This window comes from Malania oleifera, chromosome 8 (assembly GCF_029873635.1).
Source record: "Malania oleifera isolate guangnan ecotype guangnan chromosome 8, ASM2987363v1, whole genome shotgun sequence".
NCBI lineage: Eukaryota > Viridiplantae > Streptophyta > Magnoliopsida > Santalales > Ximeniaceae > Malania > Malania oleifera.
Window position 1 is genome coordinate 17,415,439 of NC_080424.1, and position 26,660 is coordinate 17,442,098.

The 26,660-nt window shown below is 37.1% G+C and overlaps 1 protein-coding gene and 1 long non-coding RNA gene across 6 annotated transcripts in view; both read right to left on the bottom strand.

Annotated features, from left to right (window-relative positions):
• The window catches only part of LOC131162242 (S-adenosylmethionine carrier 1, chloroplastic/mitochondrial-like), a 61,948-nt gene extending 42,795 nt beyond the window's left edge, over positions 1–19,153 (bottom strand). For 2 of the 5 annotated variants that reach the window (XR_009138730.1, XM_058118520.1), the window contains exons 1-4: positions 18,796–19,039; positions 16,113–16,220; positions 5,132–5,214; positions 4,446–4,522 (exon numbers count right to left, since the gene is read on the bottom strand). Coding sequence is in view for 3 of the 5 variants with exons in the window: in XM_058118520.1 (XP_057974503.1) it covers positions 4,446–4,522; positions 5,132–5,214; positions 16,113–16,220; positions 18,796–18,829 (302 nt within the window). In the remaining 2 variants the exon portion in view is untranslated. Of the gene's footprint in view, positions 1–4,445; positions 4,523–5,131; positions 5,215–16,112; positions 16,221–18,795 lie in introns of all 5 variants that reach the window. The other 3 variants (XR_009138731.1, XM_058118521.1, XM_058118522.1) reach the window with 3 other exon arrangements.
• A 1,514-nt stretch (positions 19,154–20,667) lies between these two features.
• On the bottom strand, positions 20,668–21,360 carry LOC131162244 (uncharacterized). Its single transcript, XR_009138732.1, has 2 exons — positions 21,276–21,360; positions 20,668–21,165 (listed from the first exon to the last, which is right to left on the bottom strand). It is a non-coding gene; the product is annotated as an uncharacterized LOC131162244 (long non-coding RNA).
• Positions 21,361–26,660: the final 5,300 nt, after the last annotated feature.

Consider the following 26,660-nt stretch of genomic DNA (forward strand, 5'->3'; position numbering starts at 1 on the left):
GGGATGGAAAGGGATAAGGCTCCAGGTACAAATGGTTTTAGTCTAGATTTTTTTCAAGACTGCTAGGATACTGTTATGGATAACTTGCTCAAAGTCTTTTATGAATTTTATGGGAATGGAATTCTAAGTAAGAGCATTAACTCCACTTCTATTACCCTGTACATAAGAAATCAAGGTTCATTAAGATAGAGGACTTCAGACCTATCAATCTAGTCTTCTTATATATAAAATTATCACTAAAGTTCTAGCTAATAGGTTGAGGTGCTTGATAAGACCATTTCTACAGCTCATAGTGCTTTTGTCGGGGTAGACAAATAGTGGATGCCATTTTTGGTGGCTAATAAGGTGGTGGAGGATATTTGTAGGAGAAAGAAGAGGGGATTCATATTCAAACTGGATTTTGAGAAGGATTATGACAGCGTTAGCGTTAGTTGGAGTTGTTTGGACAAAATTTTTACAAGAAGGGGTTTTGGTGAGGTTGGCGATGATGGTTAAGGGGTTGCTTATTTAGTGTATGGCTCTTGGTTGTGGTGAATGGGGAACCTAGTCTTGGTTTAGGGCTTCTAGAGGCATTAGCCAAGGGGACCCACTTCCCCTTCTTCTGTTTGTGCTGGTAGTTGATGCATTGAGTAGAATGGTGGATAGGGCTGAGGATCGGGGGTTGTTGAAAGGTTTGGGAGTAAAGAGAGAGGATGTGGTGATTTCTCATCTTCAGTTTGTAGATGACACTATTTTCTTTCTAGAAAATCATAGGCCTTCTTTCAAATGTATTTTGGGCATCCTTCATGTCTTTGAGAGGGTATTGGGGCTTAAAATAAATTTGGGGAAAAGTGTTCTAGCTAATATTAATGTGCCTTTTGAGCATGCTTGGGAGTGGGCATCTGAGGTGGGTTGTGGTCTTTTAGAGTGGCCTTTGACTTACTTAAGGGTCCCTTTAGGAGGCAATCCTAGATCTATGAAATTTTCGGACCTGGTGATGGAAAGAGTGGCCAAGAGGTTGGATGGTTGCAAGGGGGTGCTTTTTCCCTTGGGAGAAGAACCACTCTTATGCAGGCTTGTTTATCTAGAATCCCCTTATTCTATTTTCCAATTTTAAATTTCCAGTGGGGGTTGCAAATAATATTGAGAAAACAATGAGAGATTTCTTACATTCTAGTGGGGGTTTTCGGGATTACTTAGGTGGGAGCAAGGTCTTAAATTTCGATTTTGACTCAGATTTCGAAGCTCCAAAAGTACGAAAATTTCGACGGAAATTTCAATTTCGATTTCGATTTGAAAAAATAATGGAAATTTGTAATAAAGCATGGAATTCATTGTGAAACTTTAGAAAAGGTTAACAAACATAACAATATAATTTTTAGGACTAGTATATTACAAATTAAATACATCTAAGGTTTGTATGAGGTGGAAAAGTTGTAAAATAGTATGTGTATCAAACATGTTTGTAAGATAATGTACATTAAATATATTCAATTAATACAAATGAAAGTCATAAATCATTTAAATATTATTTATTGTACAAATAATGATAATATAGACATGAATGGTTAAATAAAATATTACTGTAAGTTGGTTTTTTCATATAATTTCAAAAGCACTTGAAATAATCTTTTGTTTCGATAAAATAAATTAAGATATAAATTTCACTTCACTCCTAAATTTTTCATTTGAATTCCGACGAAATTTCATTGTATAGTTAAAATTTCGACAAGTTTCGCTAAAATTTCGAGATTTCGATAAATTTCAAATGATTCATTGAGATTTCGACAGAAATTATGCAAGACGGAAGTCGTCCGCCATTTCGATTTCGAGGGTGACAGAAATCGGAAATTTCGACAATTTCATGGAAATTTAAGACCATGGGTGGGAGGAGGTTTGCAAGTCTAAAATGGAGGAGGATTGGGTCTTGGAAATTTGGTGTCTAAAAACATCGCGCTCCTAGCTAAATGGTTATATTGTTTCCCTTAGAAGATCATTCTCTTTGGCATAAGGGAATTAGAAGTAAGCAAGGGTTGGGTGTGAATGGGTGGGATACCATTGTTAGTTTGCAATGTTCTTTGGAGAGTCCATGGAGATCTATTTCTCACATTTATCGTTTATTCACTCCTCACATTAATTTTGTAGCGGGGAAGGGTTCTTGGATTTGTTTTTGTAAAGATCCGTTGTTGGAGAATGATGTTCTATCCACATCTTATCCTCGTCTCTTTCAATTGAGCTTAGGGAAAGACAGTATGATTTATTTCTTTGTGGTTGATTCGGTTAGCCTTTTGGTTTCTTGGAACTTTCATTTCAGAAGATCTCTAAATGATAAAGAGTTGATGGCACTCTCCTCCTTGTTGTTGTTATTGAACAATTGTCATCTTTCTTCAGCTAGGGATACTTGGTCTTCAGCTTCAGCTTCAGCTTCAGCCTTCTCAAGTATTTGGAAGGCCAAAGCTGCCCTATGGATTAAGGCTTTCATTTGGCTGAATGTGCTTAATAGAATCAATACTAATAATCTGTTGCAATTGAGGAGATCTTTGAAGGCCCTAACTCCAGATGTTTGGGTGTTTTGTTATTTGAATTCTGAGTTGGCACCTCATTTGTTCTTACACTCTGATTTTTCTTGGAGCATCTGAAATAATTATTTGGCGTGTTGGGAGAAGCTTGGGTTTGTCCAGCGTCGGTGGAAGGAATGTTGGCCATTTCTTTTGAGGGTCTTGGAAGAAAGAAGGTAGGGCTGCTCTTTGGAAATGTGGAATATTTGCAGTACTGTGGGGTTTATGGTTGGAGCACAATGCATGGATTTTTTCATGGAAAAAATTGAATAGGCAGCTAGTTTGGGAAAAGATTCATACTTGGCATCTTCATGGTGCATTGGTTTTGGATGCTTTAAGGGAGCAGAATTTTCAGAAACTCAGCGAGATGGAGGAATTTTTTGCTTTGATACTTCTAAGTATTATTTTGTGCTTTATGTTTCATTTTTATTGATTTCTCCACAATTTTGTTGGAAGATGTCTTATTCTCCTCTTTGTAAATTATTCTCTTTATAATGAAATTTCCTTTCTCTATTATATATATATCATCACTTGACACCAGTCAAAGGAAACATCAGAACAGCAACAGCAGCTTGCCAGAAATAACATTTCTGTTTTGACATGAGAAAATTACCATGAGCCACACAACACCCACAAGACTGATTCAGAGCTGAGAGGAGAAGGATTAGAAACCATAGTCAACTCTCTAACCAGGAAAAGAATCTAAACTTTAAGAGTCAACAAGGAAGAGAAAGGGAGAAGAAGAGAAGTGTTGTCACCCTGCATCAAATTAATCAGGGCCTAGGAAGTTTATTGCTCTGATACCACGTAAATCTGAAATATATTAAAGTTTCAATGAAGAAATACAACAAATAGGGTTAGAGATCAAGGAAAAAAAAAAGAGAAGAAAGGGAGAATGCCTAGTCGGCAGTTTCTTGGACCATGTGTACAGATCCAGGTCTTCCCTCTTTTACATTAGTAATAAAAAATACATTAAGTACAAAAATACCCCCACTCACACCACCTAATTACAAAAATAACATATTCTCTTCTAACATAAACAGTAATGAGGCAATGCTATATGCATTGTTTGAATCCAATGGAATGCACCCCTAACCCTAACACAATTAAAGCTTTACTGCTTTTTCATGCCCTGGGATTTTCTGATAAAAAAATTAACAAAAATGTAATTAGAGGGCATTTAAACAAATTTGCATAGAATTGGCCCTGTAAACTTATAGAAATTTGCAAGGCTATTCCAGATTATGTTGTCTTTTAAAATTTATTCTTGTGCACATTTAGATTGGCCAACAGACATGAAAGAATCTATAGTTCAAACTTCAAAATGATGCTTAAGGTTTTATCTATGCAACAAGTGCACATCAATTTTAGCATATATTTTTCTGTCTGAGAGGTAGATAAGAAAGAGGATGTCCTGTATGCTGCCATTTGCCATAAATCCCCGTAAGATCCTAAGTTGGACAGCTAGTATCAGTACCAAGCAGCAACAGCCACTCTTCTGTCTACTCTACAGAACTTTTGACATAGAAATGCCTTTATCCAGGCATACATTTTCTTCATTTGTAGTTTGATCAGTCGAAATGGATAACAATTGGTGAGCAGGAGAATATAGTTAATCTAGGTATTTAGGACATAAAAATTTGAAGTTGAAAGGGACACAGTTCCAGTAACCCCAATAGTTAGAATATAAGGCCTTATTAGGCCCTTCTTGCTTATGGAGTTGAAGTTAGCATTGACTCAAACCCTAACTTGGTGCTGAAATGCAAATTAAAATAGTAGAGAATAACTATTATCTCATGACAGAATGAAAAAGTAACTAGTATGATTCTGTATGCACACTAACACAGAAAGCTTTTATATAAATTCCCATAGATAAATAAAGCCAATTTTGAAACTATAAGTACTTACGGTAAGACGCCAGCAAGATTTCCAGCTAGTCCAGTATAGAGACCCCTCCAAATAATTTTTCCTCCACCATGAACAGCCTAACATGTAACTCAGCCAGTTAGCCAGAATTATTTTGGAGAAAAGGAATTATAAACTGAACAAGAAAAACGAAGAAGTTGACATAAATTTCATAATCAGGACAACAACTATTGAAGAATACCAGAGTGAACACGATATTAATAAAAGGGAACAAGGCATGAGAGAAACCCCAAAGGGATCGGTACAGCTACTCTCTCATAAAAGTGAAACTAACCAAGACCAATAAAGTGAAAGCTAAAGCTACAAAATTATGACAACTCAACTTGAAACAACATGAATTTAGCAGTAATCATTCATAGAACTGGGATCAATCAGCTGCTACAGGTGGCAGAACAGTCTTTATTCAGTTCCTGATCCAGCAACTCCAGCCAATAAAATTAAGCCAAAACAACAGCCCCATATTAACTGCCACCACTACGACTCAGAACTGAAAGAAAATTATAATTTTTATCTTTCCACCATGAAAGTAAAAAGTTCACATAATAATTATAATTCTTTTTTAATTTCATTTCTTTCAGAAATATTAGTCTGTAAATGATCGAAGAGAACTGGTGGGTTAACAAAAAGCAATAGTTGACTAAGAATAATATTACATATAATTAACCTGCCTGAAGTCGAGTTTTAATTGTATCAATTGGGTATAAAGCTGCTTCAACAACAACACCAGCAGTACCTCCAGCTATAATGCCGTCTGCAAAATTCATAGTAAAGAACTTAGAATGATGAAACCTTAAGCTTGCAAGCTTTTTCTTTTCAAATGTATGAGATTTATCAAATGCTAGCAAGGTCATAGCTTAAGGGGAAAATGACATTTTTCTTTTAAAGAGCCACAGCCAATAACAAAATCCATGACTAGAAAACAGAACAAGTTGAGAGACTATTTTAGTAATTATGTGATTTGAGTGGGGCATTTTTGTATTTCATGCCATTTTTATTATTAATATGTAAGACGGCAGACCTAGACCTGTACATATGCTCCACAACATGCTGCCCAATTTTTCCTCTTCCTTTCTTCTTGTTCTAGGGTGGTGCAAAAATTGGTTTCAACGAATTAAGCCAACCAAATCAAATTTATTTGGTGCAAACAGTTTGGTTTGGTGCCAAAAATTATGACTGAAATTTTATTTGGTTCAGACTCAGTTTTATTAGTACAAAAAGAAACCGAACTTCCCCAATTCTTCAGAACAGTTTCGGTTTTCCAGTTCCTCTTCAATCTTGCCCCCACCGCAGCACTGCTTGTCTGCACCAACAACATTGCCACAACCATGCTTTGACAGAGAAGCCTCTAGTAGCCCGGTGAATGGTTAACATCACTCACCCTAGCCTCAATGGGGATGCAAGGTGGCTGATCTGACCCCATCAAGCATCAACCCCATCTCTGCCATTGTACATCCTGAATCCATCACCATGAGCAGATCAATTTGAAGAATTGATGAAGAAGACAAGATGTAAATGAATTATAAAGAGGGAAAAAAGAACTAAAAAGGCAAGGGCAAATGGGAGAGTAGAGCAGATAGACCCATCTTTGCACCTCCATCATCACCATGAGGTAAGATTTGAGAGAGTGGGTGTTCATAGAAATGAGAGAGAGTATCAGATTTTTTGGTGGGGAAACCTCAGGCTTATAACTTCAGTCCGTTTCGTTTCTTAAAGTTTTGGACCAGTTTGGTTCGGTTTTGATTATGTATGAAAAGTTCGGTTGGTTTGGTTCATGTTTGAGTTGAACAAAAAAAATTTGGTTCTGTTAATTTTTGGACGAATCGACCGATTGCAAGCCCCTATCTTCTCCTCTCCTCTTCTTCAAAGTTCAATCAACTTCTCCTTCTCTTCTGTGGGACAGAATCAAGTTTTTTGCTCCTCTTGGGGCACATTCCTTGGAATGTTTGGGATGATATTGGTGTCTGATCTTCAAAGGGATTAGCGGGACAGCAATATTTTAGTTAGACGTTTTGTGGAGGATGCGTCCTTTTGTTTAGATGTTATTGAATTTTTTATATTTTACAAACAAAAAATAAATAAATAAATGAAAAAAGGAAGATAATCGTTATACTCCTCTCAAGACAGGGTAGATGACTTGCTCAACACTCCCCAATGGAGCGACCAGCAGTCCAGCACTCCCCGAAGCGTCGAATGACCATCTCATCGACCACCAATCGCTTATTGGTAGTTTCTATACTTACCTAAGGGCCCTGCGATCACTTTGGCAACACTTCCTAGGCCTACAGAGGGTGTTCAAACATCAAGTTCTGAGCTTTCGAACCAGGGAGTCCACACCAGCAAAGAAATTCTCTGTTTTTTACCAACCTCCTTGCACCGGCCCTCTGTCACTGTCAGTGTTCTACTGAGGCTGTGTTTTGTTATCAGTGTTCTTCCGAGGCTGACACTGTCTGACCTTGTTGAGTGATTTCTGCTGCTAGACAATTACTGGCTATTGTTTGACAGATTGCTGTTGCTCATTTGCTTTTTGACCGCGAACTGTAAATTGAGTGGGCATGGGGGAAGAGACTGAGATGAGTGGTCACTCTGCTCTAAAGATTTGAGAGGAAAATTTTTAATGTGAATCGCAAATTATAGGAAAGAGTGGAAATGAAGAATTAATTTTTGAGGCTTAAATTTTGAGGGAGCCTTGGCCTTCCAAACTATAGGAAAAAGTGGAAATGAAGAATTAGAACAGACTGAATTCAAAAAAAAAGATTTGCAAGAAAAAACTCCCAATTGATCAAAGGATCAAGTGCAAATATCCCTCCCTGATGAAAGTTTACTTCCATTCAACAAGGATAGGAAAGAAGACAACTCCTCCATCTCCCTCTCATTAAGAGGTCTCCTAAAATGAAGATTCCAATAAACCAAAGGACTACTCAAATTCCCAACAGAAAAAAGAAAAGAAAAAATATTGCTCTATTTTTTTCAGCACACAAACAAAAGAGACAAGAGGCAAAGGTGGATAAAACTTCATTACCTAACCACAGGTCTTTCCAGAAGCGGAAACATGACCCCTCCCCACCACAAGATTAGTGTGAGGTGTAAAGGATAAATCTAAGAAAATGGACCTCCACAGACTCCCTAAATAACATCTTAGATTACTATTGGACTACTGGTATCCCACCCATTTTCACCCAACCCAAACTTGCTTCTTATTACTCAATGCCCAAGGGAAGATTCTTCTAGAGGGAAGTGCCACAACCATTTAGCTAAATGGGCAGTGTTTTTAGACACCAGCTTACCTAGACCCAACCTACCCTCCTTTTTCAGCTTACAAACCTCATCCCATCTAGCTAAATTGATCCCTATGCGCCCCCCCACACCAGACCATAGAAAGTCTCTCATGATTCTCTCTAGTTTATTAGCAATTTTAGTCAGAATCTTAAAAACAAACAGAAAATAAAGGGGAATGTATGAAAGACAAGCCTGAATCAGAGTAATTCTATCCCCTAAAGATAAGAAAGGCCCTTTACACCCATCTAACCTCTTCATCACCCTCTCCACCATTGGATTCCAAAACTCCGCTGTTCTAGGATCCCCCCCCCCCCCCCACCCAAAGGAACCCAAGATTAGTAAAAGGCTAATCCAGAATGCCACATCCTACTTCAACGGCCTGCTCCCTAACTCACTCGTCGATAAACATTCAAAGCTTCTAATCCACTCTTCCCCATATTAATTTGGAGACTAGACATCCTCTCAAAAATCTGGATGATACCCAAAATACTTTTAAAAGAAGGAATGTGATCATCAAGGAAGAAAATGGTATCATCAACAAACTGGAGACGGGAAACCACCATATCCCTCACTAATTTTATACCTTTAACCAGCCCTCTCTCCACAGCCCTATCCACCATCCCACTCAACACATCGTCCACAAGAACAAATAAAATGGGCGTAGAGGATCACCTTGTCTAATGCCCCTAAAAGCGCTAAACCAAGATCTGGTTAACCATTAATGATCACTGAAAACTACACATTAGAAAGACAGCCCCTAATCCAATGACGCCAACACTAACCAAAACCCTTCCTCACAAAGACTTTATCCAAAAAACTCTAACTTGCTCTATTGTAAGCTTTCTCAAAGTCTAATTTAAAAGCAACCCCCCTCTTCTTATTCCTATGACAATCCTCTACCACCTCATTAGCCATGAAAATGGTATCCAAAATTTGCCTCCCCCCCACAAACGCACTCTAGGCACAAGAGATAGTATTAGCAAGAACTGCACTCAACCAATTAGCCAAAACCTTAGTAATAATCTTGTCCACAATAGAAACAAGACTACTAGGTCTAAAGTCCTCAACTTTAAAAGATCTATATTTTTTAGGCACCAAAGCTCTAAAGGAGGAGTTAATACTTTTGGTCAAAGTCACATTCCCAAAGAATTAGGTAAAAGCTTTCAACAAATCCCTCTTAACAGCCTCCCAACAACCTTGGAAAAAAAAACATGTTGAAACCATCCAAACTTGAAACCATCCAGACCTGGGGCCTTATCCCTTTCCATCCCAAAGACCACCCCTCTCACTTCCTCCTCCTCAAATGGTCTCTCTAGCAACTCTTCTAATCGTCAATAATAGGATTCCAATCCAGCCCCTCTAACATTGGTCTAAAATTATCGTCCTCCAAATAGAATTCTAAAAGAAATTAGTAATAGCGGAAGCAATCTAATGAAGGTCATTAGAAACTCTCAAATTCCACATGTCTAACTCCCAAATCAAACTCTTGTTCCTCTTACCATTGACTAGCCTATGGCAAAAAAGGAGTTACAATCGCCATCTTTTTACCCATTTCAGCTTCGTATTTTCCTCCCAAAATGAACTTATAAGAGTTGGTCGCTAAGGTCCATAAACTAAGGAAACCCACCATTGCCCTCTCTCTCTTACTTCAAAAAGCACAGAAAGGGAAAAAAACCCTACTAGTGTATCAACTTTGGATACATTCCAAGAGTGCCACATGACGAGGATGCCACTAGAGGCGCCATGCGAAGCCAAAAATTCCCAATACCTGCTACGGTCCCCCCCAAATATTACTCACAACCCCCCGATCTACCAGTTCTAGCAAAGTTTCCTAGATAAGGACTATGTCCAGGGAATACTCAACCAAAACTTCCTTTTAGGTTCCACTTCCTAGTTCCCCCCTCCCTAAACCTATAACATTCCAACTAAGAATCTTCTTAATTTGACATGTTTCCCTCCTTTCCCTACCATTTTACTGTCCTTGTAATTCATCGACCAGACCAAGTTTTTAAGTTCCTTTTGAACTTTCTTTTTCCTCCTCTTATACGTCCTAGGGCTCAAACCCATCTTCACCAAACCACCATTAGAGTGAAGTAGTTCCAAGCCAAGGTCCTCAAGGATTTTTTGTAAGTCTATGTTGTCTCTCATCGTAGTTTAAACTGTAGCCCTTCAATATAATAGAATCTTCCCTATGGCATACAATTTCAGACAAAAGAAAGTGTTGATTGGGAAGAGGAAGAATTACTTTACTAATGAAAGATGTACCAAGATCCTCTAAGAAAGTATCACCCTTTGCAAACTCACCGCTCCCCCCCCCCCCCCCCCCCCCCCAAAAAAAAAAAAAGCACCAAAAGAAGGAATAATTGGATTAGTAGAAGGGGAAATATTAAACCCAAGGCCAGGGTCGGAAGACAAATGCGCCTCATTATTTAAAGCAAACCTATGAATCCATGATCAAGATTATGATCAGTAAAATTCATACCTTCTTGAGTGAAACCAAAATCCGACTGAAGACAACCTCTCTTTGATTCTTGTGGAATTGTTTCTAGACGAAGACAACCTCTCTTTGATTCTTGTGGAATCGTTTCTAGACTATCTTTCATGCTGCCCTTGCTCCTCGAACTCTCTGTTATCGTCTTCAAAGAGCTGTTTTAAACCCTCCTTGTCTGCATGTTCAATGTCAGCTCTCATCTGATTGACCAACAATTCCATTTCAGATTCAACAATGCTGCCCTTCTTCCAAGTTCATATATTCTAATTCCCCCACTTGTCCCATCGTCATCTCCTCTCTTGGAATTGATAAAAAAGGAGAGATCTAGTCCCTGCTGGTTGTGAGGAAAACTGCTTCCTCACAAGCACTCCTTTGGCCATCGCCAGCCAAAGAACTTCCTTGATTCCCTGAACTCTGCCCTACCAAATTACCTGAGCTTGCAGGTTCTATGTTTGCTCTTTCCACCTCAGCCGCTAGCCTACTTGCTGAATTTCTTGAGGTGGAGTCCTATCAGCATCCCCAATTGGACTAGTGCTCTGTTTTTTAATAACCCATGTCGCCATTTGTTTTTTATGCCCATACGAATAGGGCTTTTGAGTTTCCAGCCCAGCCTTGTCCATAAGAGAGTGATTCCTTTCTTTCCGGCCACTGTCTTGTATGAGTTCAGAGCTCCTGTAAGGAAAAGAGCCTCCCCAATTCCTAAGGCTTCGAATGATTGCCTTTCTTGATTCATTCCCCATAGTCTAAACTCCTTTGGTTACATCGGCGAAGGAGATATTTGGTGTAATTTTCCAGAAGACACTTTTTCTCTCTGCACCTTCCTCCGACCTAACATTTTTTGAGCCACAGTCAGCACATCTCCAGCTTCTAAGATTAGTTTCACTGGGGTTCATTCTTGGGCGAAGAGAGTTCCAGAAAAGCAGCAAAAAAGGCCCTCCACCCACTTTTCTGAACTCCTTCAGGGACTCACACTGCATTAATTTGTCCTTTATTCTCCTTCTTCAAGCAGATATATCTACCTATGCTGTTTTCTAAAATCTGGAGGCTAATTATACTGCCTGCTTTACTGAAAGTAAGTCTCCTAGGACCTCCTTCGTTCCCTTTTCTAGCTTCACAGATCACCCGTCAGTTTTGTAGCCCATGCAAACTCCTCTTTCTCCATCTCAATAGAGGAGACATATTTCCCTGCAAATTCCGTGATACAGTACGTTGAGGAGGCCAAAATAACTAAAGAGCCTACCTTCCTTTCAATTTTGAAGGTTGCAAAGCCACCCTTCCTTGCTGCCATAACGAACCAAGAGACCAGGGTTCAGGTACAAAAGAAAATTGGCGGGTTATTCCAGGAGGGTAAAAGTGGTCTGGTAGAAGAAGGCCTGTGTAGGGTACAGGAGCTGTAGGTTCCTTCGTAGGGATGAGGGAGCTGTCGGAAAACAGGTCAATGTTTCCTGTGTATGAAGTTAAGGTTCAGCAAAAGGGGTGGAGGAGAGGAAGTATATTGGGTGATAGTAACGGTTTTTGCAAACTTGGGAAACGAATGGAGGCTTACTGCAAGTAGGTGAGAGGGCGAAGGGAGACGAGTGGAGAAGGAAAAGTTAAGACTAGAGATTAAGGAAAGAGCTGAATGGTCGCGAGCTCACTGGAGGGATACAGATGAAATTGAAGCAGAGAACCATCAAGGGTAGTGTGTTTTTAAGATCGTCAGATTGGAGCACTGTTCAGGCAGCACAAAGCAACGTCAGTGGGCAGAAGGTAAGCGGATGAAGTTGAAGAAGAGAACCATCACATCTGAGTGTAGAGTGTTCGAATTCCTCGGCGTCGGAGCACTATTCAGGCAGCATCAGATTCGAAGCAGAGAACCATTGGAAGAGGGTCCCAGTTTTATGAGTATTCAAACTAAAGAAGCAAGGATCTTCCTCCAACAAGACCGAAACTCCTCTGATCATCATTGCTTTGGCAAAGCATGGGAATCCTGGCGGCTAGGAGGTCCGGCAGTGCAAGGCAGCGGCTGGTGTTTTACCTTATTGATTAAATTTTCTATTACCTAAACATCTCTCTCCCTTTCCATAACTTATCGAGGCGGCAAATCTTTCTAGTTCCCTACTCAACCTATAGGAATTCCTCTTAACTCTTATTCACACTCCCCCAATCCAAACAAATCCACCTTTACAATTCACCAAGCTGAGATCTAACTCATCAAGAAGGTTTTGAGCCTCACTGTTGCCTCTCTCATCACCTAAAGAGTCCACAATTTGGAATTTACCTTGAACGGTTGATTCCTTATGGCACAAAAAGAATTAAAAGAAGTAACAAAATGCTTAGGAGTAGAGAGAATACCTTGAGTATTGGCAACGTTTGTTAGGCTAGCTGCAAGATCTATTTTTGTGCAGAATACTTTTTTCCTAGGTTACAAATTTCAGTTGGATAAGATTCAGCGATCGAATTTGAGGCAACAGAAAGATTAACCACGACCCCCCCCCCCCAACTAGCAAAGGCAAGGTTCCTCTAAAATCAGGGTCCCATCTGAACAATGACCCTTTAGGTCCTTAATACCAAGTCTTTGTTGTTCTGAGGGAATATTGTTTGATAGAGCCAAACACTCCACTTTGCTAATCAGTAATGATGGCTCCCCTTCTTCAGCCTTAGAATCTTCTGAGCGCCTCAACAAATCTGGTAACAGACCCTCCTCCACAGAGTCATGAGAATGTAACAACTCTGTCTCCTCATCAATTTCTCTGAGGGAAAAAGGCTTGAAAGAATTACAAACTTCCTTCCCTTTCCGCTTCGTTTCTTCATTCCCAGCCCTCAAAGATTCTCTCGCCTTCTCGTGTAGTTCCGAAAGTCTATGAACCATCACTTTCTGTGGCGAAGAAATCTATTCATGTTCACCCTCACCATCGATTTCTCTTGCTACCCATTAAATTTCCTCCAAATCTCCAATCCTTCATAATAGACACCTCTGTGAAGCCTTCTCATGAACTCTAGATAAAGAATTTGATTGCTGCTTTCTTTTGTGCTCCTTGTTACGCTCATTTGGTTCACATATCGATGTGGCCCATCCTCACAAAACTCCTTAGATATTGGACTGGTGACTTGGAGTTCATTAGATTAAATCTCATTAACCACCTTAGGCCAATTTTAGTTGAAGGCCCAATCTCTAGGCTTTGTTGGGAGTGTTGGTCCTCGGACCATCAAAATACCGCTCTCCTGTATCACCCTTCTACACAACATTCGCCACTTTTATATTGTTTCCCCTTGTATTATCTTGATTTGCTGCCAGCATCCCATGAATGTTGCCTTGATTCATCCTTCCAAAATTATAAGATTGCCTTCCTCATCTCAAGCCACCAAAAAAATTCCATTGCTGCCACCAAGGAGCTTCCAAACGATGGTAAACTAATTATCATTGGATCTCACACGTTGGAACCAAGAAAACTGAACCACGGCTTACATTCAAAGAACTGCAATCCAAACATCTTCATCCTTTCTCACCTCATTTCTCCTTGGGACTATTTCAATTGTTGTTTGCCTCCACTCCCTCTAACATTTCAAGCAAATTCCTCCACCTTGAAGCTTCATTTCCATCTAGCAAGCATATCCTATGGAAGGCACCTTTGTTCAAAATATTCTCCAAAGAAATGAAACAACCAAATCCATTTGCTCTTAACCGAGCCAAGAAGAAATGGTTTAGGGTCTTGAGGGATTTCACCCATGGAAGTGAAGTGTTGGTGAAGAAGAAATCGTGAAGCCCCTTTGCAAACCACCTTTTGTCCTCTATGGAGAGCAAGATGGAATAACGATGCATCCTATTTGTCTCGATGATGTTGAAAGCACTGCCTTTTTTCCTCAAAAGAGAATTTTTTTTTTATCAATAAAGATGCTGGAGTTCTGAATTGAGAAAAATAAAAATAAATAAATAAATAATAAATAAAAACCAATCTTATTTTAATAACTCCTAATGAAATACCAAAGGATCAGGGAAAGAACTGAAAAAAGATTGAAAATTTACTAGGACCCATCATTTTCCTCACGTCCTCCCCTCTCGTTTTGATAGATGCTACTGGCAAACACAGGTCAATCAACAATGGAGTACATAGATATCCTTGGGGCTTAGTTTGAGCTTTTGCTAATTCTGCCGCTTTAATGGCTAATTGAATGGGCATATTCATTTCCAATGAGAAATTTTTGGCTTCAAGAAGGAGCTTCTCTCTGGTAATTCTGGACAGATCTAAGGCTTAATATGACAATCTCTTCTCAAATCTTCAGGATATTTTGTTAATTATGTGGTCTAGAATTCTTGGAATTCGTTGTTTCAATTATTTGGAAGGTGATGAGCATGTCCTAGTTCTTTGGAGGATTTTCTACTTACTAACTAGAGAGGTTTTGGAAGGTATAAGGATAACAAGAACAACAATAAGCCTTAAGCTCCATTCGGTGGGGTTGGCCTAGTTTATTGTCTTCAATGGGTGTCATGCCTAGTTTATTGCGTATATGTTCATTCCTTAATTTATCTTTTAGTGTTATACCACTCATCCACTTTCACAATCACATTTCCTCAACTTTTACTTTTTGTACATGTTGTTTCTTAGTTGTCCAATATTCTAAACCATAGAGCATAGCTGCACTTATAGCCGTCTTATAAAACATTCCTTTCAATTTTATAGGTATTCTACAATCACACACCACGCCTGACGCACTCCTCCATTTTACCCAACCTACTTTAATTATATGTATTACATCTTCTTCAATTTCACCTTCCGCTTGCATAATAGATCCAAGATATTGAAATCTATTAGTGCTAAATAATTTCTTGATTATCAAGTTTAATCTTACCTCCACTACTCCTCCTTCCGTTACTGAAATTACATTTTACATATTTTGTCTTATAACTACTTATCCTAAAACCTTGAGACTCTAAAGCAATGCAAATTCCACCTCACTCCTACTTTCATCAATCAAGACAATATCATCTGCAAACAACATGCACCAAGGGATCTTGTTTTGGATATTCCTAGTGGGTTCATCAATCACTAAAGCAAAAAGATAAGGGCTCAAAGTAGAACCTTGATGTACACCTATTGTGATTGGAAATTTTCTAGATTCCCCTCCTACAGTTCTAATGCTAGTCGTTACTCCATCATACATATCCTTAATGACCTCAGTATATCTACTGCATACTCCCTTCTTTTCCAAAACCCACCAAAGAACTTCCCCATGTACTTTATCATAAGCTTTCTCTAGGTCAATGGAAGGTGTAAGGATGCGAGAACATTATGTGGTGGTGTGCAGTTTTCACTGTTTTTTGTGTTCTTTGGTTAGAGAGTCACGCTCATACTTTCCATCATGACACATCACCTCCTAATTTGATTTCAGATAGGGTCATATTTTTTTTTGCTTCGCAGTGAGCTTATTTGTCAAGTTGTTTCAACAATGTCAGTGTCCCAAATCTTCAATGTAATTCGAAAGCTCTACTCATTAGATTTTCCTTGCCTTTTTGTATTTATTCATCTCTCTTCTTTTTTGTTTTTTAATAGGTTCATGTAAAGAGGACTTCTTATCCTTGTACATCCTTCTTTCTTAATAAAGTGAATTTTTCTATAAAGAAACAAATCAATGATCTCAATTATGAGTGCCCATGCAATCGAGGTGAGAAATAATATGATGAAGCATGAATGCATAATGAATGAACCATAAACACAATTCTGGATCCATGTAACTTTTTCCACCCTTTTTTTCTGCAGCAAGACACAATGCATGTATAAAGTTTTAGCATGTATCTTGAACCACAAAAATACACCAATTCAACCATCAAGTCACTACAATAACATTTTTATTTTCTGCACTTCCAAGCAACATCCAACTTCATCAATGATAATACAACATACCATAGAATGCACGTATGAAATCAAATGGCTTATCATCTCCTAAGCTGAATAATGAGAAACGCGTTTCCAGCTCCTGATTAGAAGTGCACATTCTATGTTTCAACGCATCTGTAAAATAACAGCATTTGTTTAGAACAGGAAATAGAATAAAGTAATGGGCTCAAATCCTCTGCTATGCGCTCATGCATAGCACCAGTGCTTTGCATGATCAAGATTTTAACATGTAACATCACAACGCAAAATATGAATTAAATGATGCAGGGCCATTTTAAGAGAGATCTGCTATCTATTATGTGATAAAATCTAAAGCATGTAAACAACAGGTGCAGTGCATCTATTCATAGCAGAGAAGATGAAGCCAAAAATGTGATATTAATTTAATGCCTGCGCCAAAACAAAACTTGACTGATATTTCAAAAGCATCATTATCAATAACAACGGTAAATTAGATTTTCCAAGCAAAGACATGCAGCTCATAATCTATTATAGTAATGGCAAAAGATGCAACACATGTAATGAGGATAACAATTATAAATTATAATAATGGCAAATCTAAAACACCATGGACAGGGGCACTGTGTTTCAACAGGATAAAAGGCATTTGACAAGGAAATTCTCAAAATCTCAACAAAGGAACATGGGTACACTTGTATCTTCTTAAGCTTATAATTGTCCTACAAATGAAAGGATAAAGGGCATTCCAATGAATGCAAAGGGATGGGAGACGGGCTACCTCCCGATGTGTAGCCCAAATTTGGCGGAGGCCTCCAATACAACACCAACAACATAGCAAGCCTAAAGTCTCACTACGTGGGGTTGGCTACATGAATCATTTTCAAGCACAATTGACGCATTTTCCTCGGTTAGCTTAAGAGCAATTTAATCCTTACTCACTATCTTATTCTAAGTTATTTTAAGTCTACCCCTACTCCTTCTACTTCCACTAACAATAACTAGCTAACTCCTCCTCATTGGTGCACTGTTTGACCCGCATTTCAAATGCCTCAACGATCTAAGTCGCCCCTTTTGTCATCTTATCTTCTACCAGTGCTATGCTAATATTTGCGAATATGTTCATTCTTTAATTTATCTTTTAATGTTATACCACTCATCCACCTTAGCTTTCGTTGTTCAATAACTTTTAATTTTTGGATATAGTTTCTATCCAATATTCAGATCCGTAGAGCATGGCTCGTCTTATAGCTGTCATATAGAACTTTCCTTTTAATTTTTAGGATGTTCTACAAGCATACAGTACATCTAAAACACTCTTCCATTTTACAGTACCTGCTTTAACTCTATGTGTTACATCCTCTTCAATTTCTCCTTTTGCTTGCATAATAGATCTAAGGCATCGAAATCTACTAATGCTCTCAATTTCTTGATTATCAAGTTTACTCTTGTCTCCAATTCTTCTCCTTACGTGGCTGAAATTACATTCCATATACTTTATCTTATTCCTACTTAACGTAAAACCTCTAGACCTATAGTTGTTCTCCAAAGTTCTAACCCAGATTCTACTTCACTCCTACTTTCATCAATCAAAACAATATCATCTACAAACAACATACACCATGGGATCTCGTTTTGAGTACTCCTAGTGAGTTCATTAATCACTAAAGTAGAAAGTTAATGGCTCAAGGTACATCCTTGAAGTACACCTACGGAAATTTGAAATTCTCTAGACTCTCTTCTTGTAGTCCAATTGCTAGTCGTTACTTTGTCATACACATCCTTAATGACATCAGTACATCTACTGCATACTCCTTTTTATCTTAAAACCCACCAAACAGCTTCTCTAGGTAGGCAGTCCATCATAGGTTTTCTCTAGGTCAATAAAACCATATGCAAGTCCCTCTTCTTTTCCACAAAATTTTCTTGTTGGCCTTCTAAGAAACCCCGGGTGTGGTTCATGTGGTAATGAATGAAAGTTCATTTCTGTTGCCGATCTCCCAGGCATAAAACCAAGAGGAGGCCTCCAATGAAACCAATAAATAAATAAATAACATGATCAATAATCAGATAATATCTTTATGCATGGTTCATAAGTCACTTTATTCTGAAATCTAAATCAGAATTCCTTTCCCACTTATTGGAGAATTGCCTTGTTTACTTCACAGCGATACAATGGGCTATACTTGCATCAAGTTCCCCTCTAAAATTGAGCGATGAAGTCAAAAAAAAAATTTTGTTTATCTAATTTTAACAGCTTACGGGGGAGCCTAATGCCATGAACCCGTTGAATTTGATATATGTATTGCCCTAGAACAAAATTCATGATGATTTCCAAGCCTTCAGTGAGAACGCCGTCAAAGACATGTCCCCACAACTTTCAAACGTTTAGCCAGTTCCTATGGCTCTAGCTTGCAATTCTCTCTATGAATCAAAATCAAATTCAAAACGGAGCTAACACCACTCGAGTAATGCAACAGAATTTCTGAAGTCATTTATACTCTCGCAGCTATTTTACAATTTGATTCCGACAATCTAATTTTTGGATTAACTAACAAAAATGATAAAAATCTAAGACTTTCTTGTCTCGCACAATCAAGTCATTGAGAAAGCATTCGGTCTAGTGCACTGAGATTAATTCAGGAACCAAGAGAATCGAAAGGCAAAGTCTATCCAGTGAGGTACTGTCGGATAAATAATTAGAAGAATAGAGCTTTCAGGGATGGATTACCAGGTGAGTGTGGCGAAGAGCTTTTCGCATTCATCGAGTGTGTCCGGGGTTCAATCGCAGCGCAGCATGCAATATGATTCAGTAACACAACTGTGTGTGTGACAGTGCGTGTGTGTTTGAGAAAGAGAGGTTTTTTTCTTTAAAAGAAAGTGCCGAGGTCCGCGACGTGAACAAAAACTTATAACCTTATAGTTATAGAGATGGGAAAGTCTTAAATCTCAATAAAATGTATCTACTATTTTGCTATTCCAACTCAATTGCATCATTCATGAGAGGGATTCCAAATCTTCCCTTAGTTCCTTCTTCCATTCCAAATTTTTTATTTTATGAAAATCTGACTTCTTCCGATGAAAATACTAATAAATTTCTTGCAATTTCTAAATTATTGTTTGCTACCTAAAATTCTAATTATTGTTATTTTTTGTTTACTTAACAATAAATTATTGAGCTTTTTTAAAAATTTCAAAATTTGAATATATAAAAGACAAAAAATGTATTTATTTCCTAAATAAGAAATTAAGAAAACAAAAATTTATTATGAGAAGGAACAATAATTAGAATTTACTTATATTCGTGCCTTTTAAAACCTTAAGTACACAATATAAGTAAATTCTAATTATTATTCATTTTCATAATAAATTTTAGTTTTTTCTTCATTTCTTATTTAGGAAATAAATACATCTTTTTGCCTTTTATGTATTAAAATTTATACATTTTTAAAATAAAAATAACACTAAAAATTGAAAGAAAAAAAAAGTGAGTTTGAGAAAAAAGAAAAATAATAAATTAAATTACAAAAAAAATAAATTAAGTTTTTAATTGAATAAATATAAAATTAAGAATATATTTATCGAAAAATAAGAATATAAAGTTGAGATATAAGTAGATCATAAAAGTTTTTTTTAAAATCTTTATAGTGTGTTATCTGGTTTATCTAATGAATCACGAGGGAATAAGGATGTGTCAATGAGCAGGTGATAATATTTTTATCCCTACGATTTGGTGCTGCCTGAGTGGACTCAAAGGGCTTGCCTGGATAGGAATTATAGGTCATTAAAAAATAAGTAACATAAATAAAATGATATTATATTATAAATAATAATAATAATACATATATTTGTATATATTTCCTAATAAGGAATTATTAGAAAATAGATTTTTTAAATATATATATAATATATATATATTATATATATCTTCTTTTCCCAATATTTATGAAATATATTTTTGTTCTTTACACAAATAAAATTTTTATTTTTATGTAAATTTTTGAATAAATTAAAAATGATAGAAATATGTAACATATATTTGCACATGTTTGAATTAGAATATCCATTGAATAGGCCAACCATTCAAAAGATCAAAATACCCTTAAACAAAAAAGATATAAAAATCTAATTTGCCTTTAAGTTACACATAATGTCTTTTAATAAGAATTTTTTTCCGTGTCCAAATATTACATTTGCACATGAAACTAGTCAAAAGGCAACAATATATAATATTTTTATTTTTTTAAGGTAGTGTTTGGGAGTATGGATTTCAGATCTTGCATTTGAATTTGGGTGGATTTCGATAAATTTCAAAGCAATTTTACATTACATCTGATTTAAATCCAATACAAATCTAAATCGGAGGTCTCTCCAAACATAGTGTAAATGTATTTTGAATAAATTCATTTTCCTTTAAATTTAACATTATCATATAACATAGATAAGTAACATTTTCTTTAATATGGAATATCATTTCATTATGTAACCATTATATTTTCTCATGACATTAGTCAAAACTCAAAAGGCTATAATAATATATAATATTTTTAAAAATTCTTTTAAGTCTAATATTACGATGATGGCATTTTTGTTCTTTACACAAATATTATATATGTATATGATATATCAGTCAAGTCACATATGATAAATATTGCGCAACCACAATTCAATAATAAATACTATTCTATTCATACTTAGATATGTCTTAGCATAAAAATAATCCTTACTACAAGTACACTCAACTAAAAATTTAATTTAGCAATTCATAATCCTTCAAACCTCCATTTATCATAAGGATTATGCTTCAAATAGGCATCCCATACCGTCCCCATGGGCCTGGCGCGGTGGAAAGGTATCAACATGTAAGGAGTATCGGGAGTTCAATTCTAAGTAGATACACTCATGGGACCAGCAGTACCTATGGATGGTGAGAATTTACTCTATAAGTCAGCGGAAACCGTGGATGGTGAGAGTTCGCTTTGTGAGCCGGCGGAGATCGTGAATGATAATGGAGATGTGTCCAAAGGGTTGGACTGGCCGAACGTCAAACTGATACACGAAAGCCGTCTTCGCATTCCGAACTTTATTTGATCAGCGATACCTAGTGGAAGGACGTTAATCCGTAAGTTTGGTGCCACATCAGGGGATCCGAAGGGCTTGTTAGTGGCTGAAATTATTATGTAATAAAAAAAAAAAAAAAGCATCCCATACCTTCTGAGACGCATTCAGAATTTTGAAGTGGCACGACGGTCTACTCCAACAAAATCAAAATAAGTTAGATTTTTCAGCTTTTGGATGACACAAAATCATAGCCGTGCAATATCACAATGCCTAAGAAGCTAGACTTGTTAAACTCGGTTTGGGCAAACATCTGTAGCAAAATAGAGAAATTCACAAAGAAATGGTGGGTAAAATAATCATCTCTTATATTTTACTTCATGAAGATTTGATATAACATGATATGCCGAGACAATAATTAGAGACAGCTGCTGCAATTACTGCAGTGATTCTTTTTATTAAGAATGGATTTGCAATTATTGTTACTAAATCACAAAACCATTCCAAGCTACTAACATCAACTCATCAAATTCAATGTCTTGTATTAAATCTCAAGCTCATAAAAAAAAAAGGTGAACCTTCCTTGAAATTTGATGAAGAAAATACACTGACCTCTTTTAAAATTTCAACAAGTGTAAAAATTTAAATCTCTTAAAGATTGTCGAAAAGACACAAATTTTTTCAAATATTTTATAAAAAAAATATCTTTTTAAGGGAAGGTTTTGTCCTTTTGACATATCTCGTAAAATGTTTATGTCATTTTTAAAACCTTAAAGCACGTCCCTATCTTGTTATCAAATCTCTCAGGGAAGATCAATGTCCTGTGCCTAAAAAGTTTATTCATGATTTCAAAATAAAAGGCAAATGAATTTAAAGCTCACACTTGGGGGCGGGAGCCAAGCATATCGCTATAGACTTTAATTAGTATTAAACTTCAATTCATTTGCTAAAAGATTATTATCCCTTTAAAAAGTTTGCGAGAAAAAAAAAAAAAAAAAAAAAAAAAAAACCACAAGAATTGAACAAAAAAAAAAAAAAAAAAAAGTAGAAATAATAAATTTAATAAAGTAAACAACGCAGGGTACACGGTTCAGCAGTAAATTCATGCAGCAGTTAAGGCTGCCTGGGAGTTGGATGGATGCATGGAAGTTCAATTCAAAACACACAAGAAATGATGTTTGAATCCAAACAGCCAGAGAACCAGAGCCCTGACAGCCAATGGATACAGTACAGTGCAAATCTCTTGGCAAACTTAGCTCCACAGCAATGATTTGAAATTTTGATTTTTTTTTTCTCTCTTTCGAATTTCTAAAGCATTCTTTGAATTTCTATAGTAGGTGAAGCATTGGTTTCTAAAGCTCTCTCTCTCTCTCTCTCTCTCTCTCTCTCACACACACACACACATAAATGAGTAGGCAAATCTTTGGTTGAAAGTCTTATGTTCCATCCTTCAGTAGGAGGATACAACATTCTCCTTTGTTTTGAGCTATACTTTTGGATTTCTTTTGAATTTAATTGTCTGAAATTAAGCTTAGATTTGAATTTCCATAGCACTCGCTTACAAAACAACTCCCCAACACCGATCATCCAGCGTACAAAACAGCAATCATTGGGTAAACCAGGTAAAACATAAACAGAAACAAAAGATGAAATGCAGGGAAAGGCGCCAAGCATGCTCCTAGATCTCCACGAAATTGTCAAAATTTCCATCAAAATTTTTGATTTCCATCATCCTTGAAATCGAAATAGTACTTGATTTCTGTCTTGCATAATTTCCATTGAAATTTCATCGAATCATCCGAAATTTATTGAAATCTCAAAATTTTAACAAAACTTGTTGAAATTTTAACTATACGATGAAATCCCGTCAGATTTCAAATGGGAAATTTAGGAATGAAGTGAAATTCTTCTATCTTAATCTATTTTATCGAAACAAAAAATTATTACAGCTGCCTTTGAAATTATATGAAAAAATAAACTTACAATAATATTTTATTTAACCATTCATGTCTAAATTATCATTATTTGTATAATAAATATTATTTAAATGATTTATGAACTTCATTTGTATAAATTGAATATGTTTAATATACATTATCTTACAAATATGTTTGATACACATACTATTTTACAATTTTTCCACCTCATATAAATCATATATGTATTTAATTTGTAATATATTAGTCCTAAAACTTATATTATTATGTTTGTTAACTATTTCTAAAGTTTCACAAAGAGTTCCATGTTTTTCTACTAATTTCCATTATTTTCTCAAATCGAAATCGAAATTTCTATCATAATTTCTGTTCTTTTGGAGCTTCAAAATTTGAGTTGAAATCAAAATTTAAGACCTTGGCGCCAAGGGACAAAGAGTACCCTACAACCACAGATGATTAAAAAAAAAAAAAACCACAAATCATGGTCTAATATGGCCAAAAAAAGAGTGTAGAGTGAGAGACAGACTAACTTTGCAGATAGAAGAGTGAGCTGTTGGAGAAGATGACCAGTGTGACAATCTCCTGGTGGGAAGCGGAGAAACAAGCAATGGTGGAGGAGCCTTGGTGTTGTGGATGGAGGGGCGCTGTGGGTCTCGAATCAATTGTAAAGAAACTGGATGGTGAGGGGCCTCTCGATCAGGGTGTGTATTTGGTGGGGGGGTTGGGGGGAGGCAAGGGCAAATAAGTTCGATTGTGCCCTTGCCGTCATTGGTCAGTGGTGAGCAACTGGCCACCCTTATCCTGTAGTGATGGGCTATGACCCTCTTTCTTATCTAGTCCCCATTGAGTTTTGCATTTGTCAAAGTATTGTGTGAGTAGCCGAATGGTTTGGCATTGAGTTATGTATATTATATATAGACTTTACAAGAATGCTATACATGGAAGTAAATAAGTTCTAGCATGATTTTAGCCCTATACATGTAAACTATAATCTGTCAAGCCCTATACATGTAAACTAAATAAATGCTAACTGTACAAAATAATGAATGGAGAAATAAGAAAATAATTGTGGGTTGAAATAAGGAAAGAAATCTTTTGCTGTATACTGTTCCGTTGACAGCCCCCCTCAAATTGATGCAGATTGATCAACAAGCATCAATTTGCTACTTAGGAAGTAATGTCGATGACGAGTGAGAACCTTAGTGAAGATATCAACAATTTGTAATTCAGTGGAAATATGTAGAAGAGTGATAAGACAAGCCTCAAACGCTTCACGGATAAAGTGACAATCGACTTCAATATGTTTCGTGCGCTCATGATAGACAGGATTGGTCGTGATTTGGATAGCACTCGTATTATCGGCATGTAGAGGTGTAGGATCGATCTCAGAAAAATCTAGCTCAGCAAGCAAACCTCAAAGCCAAATAATTTATGAACAAGCAAGAGACATCGCCCGGTATTCAGATTCCGTCGAAGACTTAGAAACTCTGTCTTTCTTCTTACTCTTCCAAGAGATCAATGCATCACCTAAGAACACACACCAACCAGTGATGGAGCGACGTGTATCCACACAACCAGCCCAATCAGCATCGCCAAAAGCAGCAAGGCGAGTAGAAGTGACTGTAGGGAAGAATAAACCACGGGCATAAGTGCCCTGAACATAGCGTATAATCCTACGGACAACAGCCAAATGAAGATGGTGAGGAGTCTTAAGAAACTGACTGACTTGCACAACAAAAAAAAATGTCCGGTCTAGTAATGGTGAGATAGACAAGACTACCCACCAACTTAAGGTATAAACTGGGATTAGCAAGTCACCCTCCTCTTTGCACATCTTGACATTTAATTTCATGGGAGTAACAACAAAAGTACCCTTCTGAAGGCCAGCTATAGCCACCAAGTCACTAGCATACTTGTGTCGATTGAGTGAAATACCAAAGGGACTACAATTCACCTCAAGACCAAGAGAATATGTGAGAGACCCAATATCTTTCATATGAAAGGACTCTGAGAGATAAGTCTTGAGCTGAGCAAGTAAAGCAGAATCGGAACTAGTAATCACAATATCATCAACATAAACCAAAAGAACAACAATATCCATGTTTGATTTCCGAAGAAACAATGAAGTGTCATACTTGCTCTGCTTGAATGAAAATTGTAATAAAGTGGTGCGGAATTTATCAAACTAGACCCTCGGAGCTTGTTTGAGACCATAAAGAGAGCGACAAAGCTTACACACATGGGAAGTCGAAGAGGAAAACAAGTCTGGGGATGGCTTCATATAAATACACTCTTCAAGATCCCCGTGAATAAAAGCATTCTTGACATCCATTTGATGTAGTGGCCAATCACAAGAAGCAGCAATAGCCAGAATCGTACGAACAGTAGTCATCTTAGCCACAGGAGCAAAGGTCTCTTCATAATTGACACCATATTCTTGATTATTCCCAAGTGCAACAAGGCGAGCTTTGTAACGATCCAGACTTCCATCAGATCGGGCCTTGGCTGAGTTTACAAGCCAGAGGAACAATGGTTGGAGGACAAGGCTCAATGTCCAATGGCAACGTGTGAGTAGAATGTAGGAATATCTAAATTGGACAATGCAGCAGTCAAAGTTGAAACAGAATTGTCAGAACTGGAAGAGAGAAACCCATACCTATCCGAGGGTACGGACACTTGAGAAGAGTGATGAACCAAAGGCTCTGAAGGTGCTGCAATTGACTGAATCTCAAGCGTGGTAGGATCAGATATTGGATGAGCCATTGGAAGAGACTGTGGGCGGGAGCGTCGTGTATACATAATACCTCGTTTAAAAAGAAAACTGACTTGATGAGATCTGAGAACTGCTCCTCAAAGGAAGGGAGAATCACAGTAGAAGAGGAGGGTACAAAGGACACAGGAAAGAAATGTTGATTTTCAAAGAAAATAACATTCCTAGAAATGCGTGTACGATGTAATGTAGGATCATAGCAAACAAATCCCTTTTGACACAGATTATATCCCAAGAATACACATCGAACGAATTGAGCAGATAATTTATGTTGCTTATGTGGAGGTAAATGAACAAAACATACACAACCAAAGGTATGAAGGTTATCGTAACTAGGTTGCTTAGCAAATAAGCGGAAATAGGGAGACTCCGTGAGTAGGACTTGAGAGGTAAACGATTAATCAAGTTGCAGTTTTCAGAGCCCCAACCCAGAACAAGGATGGAACAGAGGATTCCAACAAGAGAGTACATACCACATCTAGGAGATGACAATTTTTGCGTTCGGCTACTCCATTCTGTTGGGGAGTAGCGGTACATGAACGTTGATGAATAATACCTTTAGAAGCAGAAAATTGATTGTCAACATACGCTAAAAACTCAGTGAAAGTATGAAAAACCTCAAATTTAGAGCTAAGAAAGTAGACCCACGTAAATCTGCTATGATCATCAATGAAAGTCACAGTGCTTAAATTATTCATGTGAACTAACTGGAAAAGGTCCTCAAACATCACTATGGATAAGATCAAAGCATTGAGAAGCTCTACTAGCATGCAAAGGGAAGGGAAGATTTTTGCTTTTACCAAGTTTGCAAGAAGCACACTCAAGAGATGA